Here is an 11,409-nt window from a genome sequence, read left to right as displayed (position 1 = left end):
AAATGGGAATCTCCCTTATCATACGATTCAGTATTCATCATCACTAAGAATGAGGGAAGGAGGGAGGGTGGGAGAGAAGGAGAGAGAGAGGGAGTGTTTGTGTGTGTGAGAGGGAGCGAGAGAAAGAGAGAGAGACACCTCCCACCCCTTCTTATATCTCAGTGATGGAGCAGACAACTCCAGGCTCTGGGTGATGCAGGCACATCCTTGTTTTGGTGCCATGGCAACGGGCTTCTGAGAATTTTCATCCATTCCTGTGGGCCGCCTACCCCCACCCAGGACTGCAGAGCAGGGGAGGTGCTGCAGTGGTGTGGGAAAGACAATGATGCTGCACAGATGTGTGTGTGTGTGTGTGTGTATGTGTCCATGTGTGTGCGTGTGTGCGTGTGCGTCCGTGCATGTGTGTCCGTGCGTGTGTGTGCGTGTGTGTGTAATTAAGTGTGTATAATCTGTGTGTTTCTGTGTGTTCACATGTGCCTGTGCTTTTACTGTATGTAGTTGGGAGTTTGTTCATAGTAATACCGGATTAAGCCTGCTTGTAAATGTTAAGATACCAAATGATCAGTGCATAGTCTGTGTTTATGTATACCTCCATTTAAATCTCACAATCGGGACTCAATGTTAATGCAAATCTCACAATCAGGACTCTGTTTAAAATTACCCTTGATAAGCAAGCAATTTTATAGTTGTGCATATGTAACAGTATAACTTTAAACCGTCCCCTCGCCCCGACACGGGCGCGAACCAGGGACCCTCTGCACACATCGACAACGGTCGCCCACGAAGCAGCGTTACCCATCGCTCCACAAAAGCCACGGCCCTTGCAAAGCAAGGGGCAACACTACTTAAGTCTCAGAGCAAGTGACGTAACTGATTGAAATGCTACTAGCGCGTACCCGCTAACTAGCTAGCCATTTCACATCCGTTACACTCACCCCCCTTTCAACCTCCTCCTTTTCCGCAGCAACCAGTGATCCGGGTCACGGCACCAATGTAACAGTATAACTTTAAACCGTCCCCTCGCCCCGACACGGGCGCGAACCAGGGACCCTCTGCACACATCGACAACGGTCGCCCACGAAGCAGCGTTACCCATCGCTCCACAAAAGCCACGGCCCTTGCAAAGCAAGGGGCAACACTACTTAAGTCTCAGAGCAAGTGACGTAACTGATTGAAATGCTACTAGCGCGTACCCGCTAACTAGCTAGCCATTTCACATCCGTTACACATTTGTGCATTTTCAGCCCCTTGTGTTGCCAGCCCTGCCCAACATTACCTGTATAAGCAGCTTTTGAATGAAACATTATCTGTGATCATGATAATGCATTACCCTGCACCATCTCATTGACTTAAATATATGTGTTTACATACTAGCTAGCACTCATCAAGAATTAAATGTCTGTCCATCCATTCTACGATGATCATTTGTATTAAACTGGGCTTCAGTGGATTTACCATCATTGGTGGCCTGTAGCACCACCTTCTGGTTGAGAGATGTAAATAAAATAAAAATATTTTTACAACGGATTGAATGAGTCATGATTTATGGGTGAAACCCTTTTGTCATCCTTTGTCTGCAAGGTGGTCTGTTTTGTATATGACAGGTGGAGGAAATTGATAGCATCCTGAAATCTGAAATAGGGTATCCAACAAGGGGAGATAGGCATTGCTGAAATGTAGGTTGTCAAGCTCAGGACAGTGCTTCTTGCTCTGATGGAAGGCTCTAGAATTCCCCAATCATGTCTCATCACTTTAATTGGGGAACAATGAGTGCAGTCTAGGAGGCAACTCCTTAGGATATAGCAGGCTAAAAGTGGAAGTCAAATGGTTAGGTCTAATTATAAACGCCCATGCATTGATGATTTATCTTTTGCAAATGAATTGATGTAATTTATATTCTATCCTGTTCTATTCTCTGACATTACATTCTATGAGTGACACATGGATTGCTGAATCGCCAGATGTATGTTTTTAAGTGCAGTCACATCAAGTGCAGTCACAGAGTGTGGAGGGCCTGTGTAATGACTCTCGTCCAGGAAGTTTTGATGACGTGGCACAGTCTGGAATAGAATAGAATCTGAATCTTTATTTATTATTTTTTCTCCCCTAATTTCCTTAGTCACTTTAATAGCACAATGTTAGATTGTTTCTTCCCGAGACAAATTGAACTGAAATTGACACAGCTTTTAAGTTGGCGAAGACTGGGCGGTGAGATGCCAAGAACAGACCGAGCAGATCAGGTGCCCAGCACTGCCCACAGCCATTGGCACAAGTGGTCAGATTTTTATACCGTGCACTGGAGAAAATAACGGACTAATTTGTTGAAGTCATGCAATAATTTGCCAAGACATGCAGTGAAATCAAAATAGGCCTTGCATACTAAATGTTTATTATTGCCTAAGCTATCAGGGATGTTATTACCATGCTGAATCTTGCAACTAATCAATCCATAGCCTATTATACAGCCATCAATCAATAAAATTCAGCAACAACAAATATAGTCTTGTATTGAATTAATTTCCCCCAATCAATGTCAATAATAGGAACAATTTGGATGTTGTAATATTTAGGCTACTATGCAAGTCACTAATTGCAAAGTAGCCCAGCATTCTGAAATTATTAATTATTTGTGTTATTTTGTGTCTATTTTTTTGTATTGCTAGATATTACTGCACTGTTGGATCTAGAAAACACAAGCATTCCGCTGCACCTGCGATAACATCTGCAGATCTGTGTATGCGACCAATAAACTTTTATTTGATTTCTCTCTTTCATCACTTCACGCTACAGGGAGAGAGAAATGGGGGGATGGAGAGGGAGACACTGAACACAGAACGCATAGGATTTGCGGAAGTGAGGGAGCGGGTGGGGCTTCGCTGGGAACCGGAGAGAGATAGAGATAGCGAGAGAAAGAGAGAGAGAAAGAGAGAGAGAGAGTGGTCAGACTTGTGAGGCTTTTTATTCTAACAAATGAGACCGTATGTTTGACCCCGGGGTTCGCCTGCTTACAACAGCAAGCTGGATATATTTATGCGTGCACTCGCTCGGTCTTCGTTAGAATAGAAATGGATGTCGTTTTTTTGTAGGCGCTTATCTGTGCGATAATGAAAGAACACTTTAAATAGTTTATTCGCTCGTAGCCTATTTATGGTAGATAGCGCTTTGGCCTTTCTTTATTATAAGACAACGGGGATCCATCAAACTGCGGTAGCTATGTGAAGCGTTGAAATCGTTTATTCCCTTTCGTGAATTGAGGAATAATTATGAACAACGCGCAAGATATGTCTCCCGATTTTGTCTTGATGCGCCTGGTTTCCGCGGCCGAGGATGACCGCTTGGACGAGGAGAATGGGAATCTGTCGTCGGGTGGAGTGGTGGCAGGACTCGGTAAAGAGGTCTTGGCTCATAGCAACATGAAAGGGGGCTTGGAATTCTCCCGAGATCCCAAGACAGGCCTCGCGCATTCCGGCCATCTCTCGTCGCTGAACAATGCACAACAGAGCGGCGGAACGGCGGCACCTGACACCGGGGTGATGGCGACTAGACCGTCGGTGTCTATTCCTCCTCCTCCACACATCGCCATGGAGGCCAAGGGCTTTGAGTTCGCTCACAGAGGCGGCTTACGGCCTCAACTCCTTGTGTTTCCGAACATATTGAGGGATGGTGAGGAGATTTTAGACCGTAAATCAGACGGTCGGAATCAGTCGAGGGAACATATTGGTTTGGACAAGACCTCCGGCTCTGTCTCCGACATAAGCGAAGGCATCAATAACAATACGCTCAGCGCCGGCGACGCGCAACAGCAGAACCATCTGTCACAGAGCTGGGGTCTGCATCCCCGGGTGGCATTATCCACGGTTTCTGCCGATATCGAGGGAGGTGAGCTATGTCATCGGCACCGTTTGATCACCAACCCATCAGACTGGCCTCCCTTATCGGATAAATCCAATCCTCTCACCATGATAGAGTCGAAATGGGGGTGCACAACCGGGGAACTGCCCGACGGCCCAGTGTTCGACCTGGCCAGAAGATTCGGGGAGCTGGGGCTCGGCGCGGTACCCAAGATATTATTCAAGGACGGGGAGATGCCCCAGTGCTCGTGTCAGGGTGCACATGGGCCGGCACCGGCGGGGATGGGGCATGGGGATGACCCGACTGAGACTAGCGATGCTTTGTTGGTGCTGGAGGGGCTGGGGACTGGGGACGTGGCCAGCCTGGGTATCACTGGCTGCCCGGAGGACGATTCGGATGAAAGTCGAGCACGTCGAGTTCAAAAGATGTCCGGTGCATTTTCTCTCAGTAGCTTTCAAGCAGAGTTGACCAGACAGATGGAAGGGGTGGCTGGAGAACCTTGTCCGTCGGAGCACGGTGACGCACAAGTATGTAGCCTGCATGGAAACGCACCTAACCCAACTCAACCGAGCCCGGGAGATACAGAACAGAATCCGGAGGTGTCGAAAATACCTGGGGCCTCTGCGGCTACACCAAGCTCGGACCGACCTGTCAGTCCAAACCCTAGCCAGGCATCAACACCCCGGAAGCGGGCAGACAAGTGCGTCAGTGCGCCCCGGACTCCAAACGGTCGGGGAAGCGATGGAGAGAAAACACTAAAAGTTCCAGGGAAGTCCAGAAAGGGCTCACTTAAAATACGCCTGAGCAAACTTTTCAGAACTAAAAGCTGTAGTGGTTCCAATAGCCTTCTGGATAAGAGGCCATCAGTGGCCTTTTCAATCTCCTCCGCTGGAAGTCTGATGGATGTGGCCAGTGGAAGTGGTGGGGAGCATGACGTGGACAGGTAAGGACTTCCACACTTTTAAGCATTGTGAGCAATTACTGATTGTATGCCTATAATTTATAGTAGGCTATAGAGGTCAACTCATTTATTTATTGATCACAGTGCTAGGTAATATTGTAGAGCCTATCCTAAAATATAATATTTTGTATCAGGATATTATAGACCCATAACTGTCAGAATATTTATTTTTTTCTAAATCTAGGCTACCTAGCTAATATCTATTTTTCACCCTATCACCTCTATATTCCATCCCTCTATAACTTACTTCATTCCTATTTTGCTGTCTTTCTCTTGCCATAGCCAACCCAGAATGACCAGGGCCCAAAGTGCCTTCTCTCCTGCTTCCTTTGCTCCTTTCACTGGTAAGGGGCTCTGTCATTTCTTGGCTGAGGAGGCAAACTCTGGTCCAAGAACTCACGTAACTTTACTAGCGTCACTCTCTTTCTCTATCATTTCCTTTCTCACATTCCCTCTCTCTCTTTCTCTTTCCTTCTTTCCATTTCTGGGTGCAGGTGAGACTGTTTCGTTGGTGGATGTGGATATTTCGAGGAGAGGAGCGAACACTCCGCACCCTCCCACGCCTCCACCTCCGCCACGCAGAAGTCTCAGTCTATTAGGTACTTTACCTCCTTTCTTTCCCTCTGTTCTTTCTCTCTGTTCTTTCTCTCCATGTGTGTCTCTGTAGAGTAGTCTATTTTTCTCTGTGTTTCCTTGTGTCTCTCCCTTACTTGCACGCATCTCTTTTGCCTATGTTTCTTACCTGTAGGCAAACACAAACACTAAAAATGATTCCTGCATACCCTCACTCACCCTACTGTCCTATGCCCACCGTATTACCTCCCTCTCCTGAAAGCTATATCACAGTATGTAAACATACCCATTCTGTTCCATGGTGATGGAGAGCCTAATAGCTTTACACCATCTCTGATCCCCACGGCAACACTCACATCAGCCATAAGTCTGAGGGACTGTTGTATTGTGGCCTTATAGACCAGTGTTTCTCAACATCGATCCTGGGGACCCACCCTCTCGACCTATCAGAATTGAATGTTCAGCCAAGCAGTGGTACAAGGACAAACCAATTTACTGAATGTCACGTTGAATCACCCATTTCTGGCAACCTAAAAATATAAAATGACATCGGATGTCGTTTTGATCTGTTAATTACCCTAGAATACTTCAAGGAGTACATTTAAATAAAAATATGTATAAAAAAACTAACAGTACAAAAAAAGTTTGAGATGAAAACTTCACATCACAGTGGGTCCAGAGGAGCGGAGTTGAGAAAGCCTGTGATATAGACCCCTCCCTGGTCTGAAACCTCCCCTTCCCCCCCTGCTCTGTTCCAGATGACATAGGTGGGCCGCAGCCTGGTCCTTTCCTAGTGAGTGTTATGGGGGCCTCCCTACAGTCCCTCCCCCTGCCTCTTCCTCCTCCTCATCCCTCCCATGCCACCATCCAGCATAGTATCAGCCTCAATGGTAAGACACCAGAGAGCAGAGGGCTGGGAGCTGTGCATGGGGCAAACGGGCGGACGGTGTCGTGATAGAGCACGTAATGGCCAGAGCTAAGACTCTGAAAAGACCATAATACAAAACAGTACCAATATGATATATTTATAATGCTGTATTTATAAACGTGTGAATATATCAGCAATCATAAACATATATAACATCTGCAGTTGTGAAGATACATGTAACATAAAACCTGTATGCCTGTCGGCCAATGCCTAAGTTCATAGAGTGATATGGTGTGACACATGCGTGTTGTGGTCAAGGTTGCATCATTTCCCTCAGGTGAAATACGTGCTTGTATTCAGGAAAGACTATACAGACCAGTCCGCGTAGAAATGAATCGTGAAGGTGCTTGGTGTGCTGTCGCGAACCAATGCTTGTCTAATCTTTTTATTATATGCCTTGAGAATTAGTATTTGTGGCACTTGGTCTGTCTAAGCAGTCTTGCTCAAATTGAACACTGTTATCATCTATTAGTAACAAGTCCTAACTTGAGATCTATGCGTGTGACTTGAACTTTCTTGCAACTCCCATTTATACCAAATGCAATGGTTTGGGCTACACATTCATATCATTCTGTCTAACTGAATGTTTCTCTATTTGTTTCAGATGCATTCCTCCGGGCCCTGCCTCACTCCACCTCTTCACAGCTCCTCTCAGCCCCTCCCTCTTCCAGGTTGGCCCCGCCCCCAAGGCTCTGTCCTCTGAGGCGGCCTGAGGCCAGCAACTTCACCGCTAGTCTGAGAGAGCTGGAAAAGGTAATTGCGACACACTCAATGACACTCGCAAATACACATACATATTGACTGAATATAGACTCACTACTAATCGATTGGGTTACATACTAACAAATAGGTACAAATATTTAACTGATGATAACTGCCTTGGTGTTAGTGGGTGTGTGATAACAAACCGTTAATTGATGATAACTTCCTCATGACATTCCTTCAGTTCTACGTTTATATTCGATTCTACGGATGGTGTGTGTGTGTGTGTGTGTGTGTGTGCTTTTGTGCCTGTGTGTATGTTTCTATGATATTCGTTCATAATCACCTACATGTCGATCCCCAGTGTGGCTGGTACTGGGGCCCTATGAACTGGGAAGATGCAGAGATGAAGTTGAAGGGGAAGCCTGACGGGGCGTTCCTGGTGAGGGACAGCTCTGACCCCCGCTACATCCTCAGCCTCAGCTTCCGCTCCCAGGGAGTCACACACCACACGCGCATGGAGCACTACAGAGGTGAGTTACACACACCACACACGCATGGAGCACTACAGAGGTGAGTTACACACACCACACGCGCATGGAGCACTACAGAGTTGAGTTACACACACCACATGCGCATGGAGCACTACAGAGGTGAGTTACACACGCCGCATGGAGCACTACAGAGTTGAGTTACACACACCACATGCGCATGGAGCACTACAGAGGTGAGTTACACACACCACACGCGCATGGAGCACTACAGAGGTGAGTTACACACGCCGCATGGAGCACTACAGAGGTGAGTTACACACGCCGCATGGAGCACTACAGAGGTGAGTTACACACACCACACACGCATGGAGCACTACAGAGGTGAGTTACACACACCACACGCGCATGGAGCACTACAGAGTTGAGTTACACACACCACATGCGCATGGAGCACTACAGAGGTGAGTTACACACACCACACGCGCATGGAGCACTACAGAGGTGAGTTACACACGCCGCATGGAGCACTACAGAGGTGAGTTACACACACCACACACGCATGGAGCACTACAGAGGTGAGTTACACACACCACATGCGCATGGAGCACTACAGAGTTGAGTTACACACACCACATGCGCATGGAGCACTACAGAGTTGAGTTACACACACCACATGCGCATGGAGCACTACAGAGGTGAGTTACACACACCACACGTGCATGGAGCACTACAGAGGTGAGATACACTCACCACACGCGCATGGAGCACTACAGAGGTGAGATACACACACCACACACGCATGGAGCACTACAGAGGTGAGTTACACACACCACACGTGCATGGAGCACTACAGAGGTGAGATACACTCACCACACGCGCATGGAGCACTACAGAGGTGAGTTACACACACCACACACGCATGGAGCACTACAGAGGTGAGTTACACACACCACACGTGCATGGAGCACTACAGAGTTGAGTTACACACACCACATGCGCATGGAGCACTACAGAGATGAGTTACACACACCACATGCGCATGGAGCACTACAGAGGTGAGTTACACACACCACATGCGCATGGAGCACTACAGAGGTGAGTTACACACACCGCATGGAGCACTACAGAGTTGAGTTACACACACCACACACGCATGGAGCACTACAGAGTTGAGTTACACACACCACATGCGCATGGAGCACTACAGCGGTGAGTTACACACACCACACGCGCATGGAGCACTACAGAGGTGAGATACACACACCACACGCTCATGGAGTACTACAGCGGTGTTACACACACCACACGCGCATGGAGCACTACAGAGGTGAGTTCCACACACCACACGCCACATGGAGCACTACAGAGTTGAGTTACACACACCACATGCGCATGGAGCACTACAGAGGTGAGTTACACACACCACACGCCACATGGAGTACTACAGAGGTGAGTCCTGTGTACTGTAAATACACAGAAACGCACACAGTCAGTCAATCACACAAATATAAATGTTGTAGCTACTCACTCAGTCAGTATGTTTATTAACACACATACACAGACACGAAGGCAGGCACACAAACACATGCACTCACACGGACACACACACAGAGCAACATGGTGAGTCACCCGCACACAAAGTGGGTAAACGACAAAGACATTCTCACAAATATACATGGCATACGCATGAAGCACTTCTAACAGGATTTACTCACATACAGACACATTTATCATGCAGAGTAAATATATGACAGACAGAAAGCATGCAGTTAATTCTATTTATGTTTTACACATACTGCACATATCAGCCACCCAACCCAAAGGGTAGTTGAGAAAAACAAGTTTGATACATGACATATGATATAATACGTGCCTATAACAAGTAATAAAGCATTATAACTGAACACTTAAATAAAGTGGTACCACAAGGTTCTATTTCATTCCCCTTTAAATGGTATTTGGTTCTATTTAATTCCCCTTTAAATGGTATGTACGTGTGAGTGTTCGGTGTAACCTTAAGATGTGTGTCCCTTCCATGTCTCCATCTATAGGGACATTCAGCTTGTGGTGTCACCCCAAGTTTGAGGACCGATGTCATTCTGTGGTGGAGTTTATCGAGCGAGCCATCATGCACTCCAAGAATGGAAAATTCCTCTACTTCCTGCGATCACGTGTGCCAGGTAAAAAACGGCCCCCATTCCTACACGGCCTAACCAATTAGATGTTTATGTGAACTACCACATAGTGTAGTGGTTGGAATGACAGTAAGCATAGCATACAAGGTTGCTGAGAGGTTACGAGCATCTGTATTGGTTGTTTGTGCTCATTTGGGTGTGTGTGTGTGTTCCAGGGCTCCCCCCTACCCCGGTGCAGCTGCTCTACCCAGTGTCCCGGTTCAGCAATGTCAAGTCCCTGCAGCACCTCTGCCGCTTCTGCATCCGACAGATGGTCCGCATCGACCACATCCAGGAGCTGCCGCTGCCCAAGTACTGCCATACTCAATTTATCAAAATATTTATTTAGTCATTCATTTTAACCTTGTATTTGTTTTCTTGGAAATAGTTGTATGTGAAATAGCATTCTCTCCTGAGCTTTGACAGAAATGCCTCAGCATATTATTTTAGTCTAAATAAATAAATCAAGGAAATAATCCTTGATTGCTGACAGATTAGACATGGATGATGTGCTTTGAGACCAAGTGAAAAGTGCTATATGTAGCAGCTGTACTTTAATGCAATCCATCATCATCTTCATCAGTTTCCTTTCTTTTACGGAGTGTTATACACAGAGAGAATACTACCTCGCATGCTAAACATAATGTAAAGGTATCTTTTTGCATTTGACCTCTCCCTCTCCAGACCACTGATCATGTACCTGAGGAAGTTCTACTACTATGATGCAGAGGAAGAGATGTACCTGTCAATCAAGAGCATTCGACCAGGGGCTGGAGTAGAACAAGAGGCCGAGTCTCAGACGTAACTGGAAGAGGTGTCTGCTGGTCTGCCAGTCTTCCAGCATCAGCCAATCAAAGTCCTCGGGCACCCTCTGTATCCAGTCAGCTGCAGTCAAAGGGATCCAGATGACCATGCCTTCTCTTGACTTTGACCAATGAGAGTAGAAAGGGACAGAAGTGGAATGCTGGAAAATTGTCCATACGGCAGGCACACATGGGGCAGGGACAAAAAAGGACACAGCCTCATTGAGAACGGACTGGAGAACGGACTCTTCTAGCCTGTAACAACCTGAAAACAAAAAAACAACTTGAACCTAGACTTTGAATCAATCCCTAGACAGATATTCACTGTACCTATGAACTGAAGTTGATGCACTGGTCCATTTGTACTACTATTTTTTCCAATTATCATAATTTCCTTGTTTTCTTCCCTCCTGTTGCTATGAGGGTTGTTGTGGACTCCAATTGGCCCACAGGAGGCCATGGTTGATCTTTGTTTGTTGGTTTTAAATGTAAAAAAATCCCTGATTGTAACTTGCTCATCATTCTGTTCCTCCGTACCCCAAGCTGGCCACAGGCTCAGCATTTTCAGTAAAAGAGAAAAGATATGGCTTCCCTCTTTTGCACAATCATTTTTAATTGACTGAAGTAAAGTGGTAGTAGGTGCCAGGCTCACCGGTTGAGTGTGTCAAGGACGGCAATGCTGCTGGGTTTTTCACGCTCAACAGTTTCCTGTGTGTATCAACAATGGTCCATCGCCCCAAAGGACATCCAGCCAACTTAACAAAACTGTGGGAAGCTTTGGAGTCAACATGGGCCAGCATCCCTGTGGAACACGTTTCACACCTTGTAGAGTCCATGCCCTGACATATTGAGGCTGTTCTGAGGGTAATGCACACCTCAATCTACACATACAGTTGAAGTCGGAAGTTTACATTTAAATTCA

At 46.5% G+C, this 11,409-nt stretch overlaps 1 protein-coding gene across 2 annotated transcripts; it reads left to right on the top strand.

Annotated features, from left to right (window-relative positions):
* Positions 1-2,804: 2,804 nt before the first annotated feature.
* On the top strand, positions 2,805-11,078 carry LOC129839439 (suppressor of cytokine signaling 7-like). 2 transcript variants are annotated; one of them, XM_055906897.1, is made up of 9 exons: positions 2,805-4,795; positions 5,096-5,157; positions 5,308-5,412; positions 6,145-6,276; positions 6,919-7,067; positions 7,381-7,549; positions 9,562-9,690; positions 9,861-9,996; positions 10,369-11,078. In XM_055906897.1, the coding sequence occupies exons 1-9, from the start codon at positions 3,264-3,266 to the stop codon at positions 10,487-10,489; spliced, it is 2,535 nt and encodes an 844-aa protein (XP_055762872.1). In that variant the 5' UTR covers positions 2,805-3,263; the 3' UTR covers positions 10,490-11,078. The 2 variants fall into 2 exon arrangements, with proteins under 2 accessions (XP_055762872.1, XP_055762873.1); XM_055906898.1 differs by lacking the exon at positions 6,145-6,276.
* Positions 11,079-11,409: the final 331 nt, after the last annotated feature.

The sequence above is a fragment of the Salvelinus fontinalis genome, chromosome 40 (assembly GCF_029448725.1).
Source record: "Salvelinus fontinalis isolate EN_2023a chromosome 40, ASM2944872v1, whole genome shotgun sequence".
Lineage (NCBI taxonomy): Eukaryota > Metazoa > Chordata > Actinopteri > Salmoniformes > Salmonidae > Salvelinus > Salvelinus fontinalis.
The sequence above is the reverse complement of the archived record's forward strand: the minus strand, read 5'-3'. Positions and strand labels throughout refer to the sequence as shown.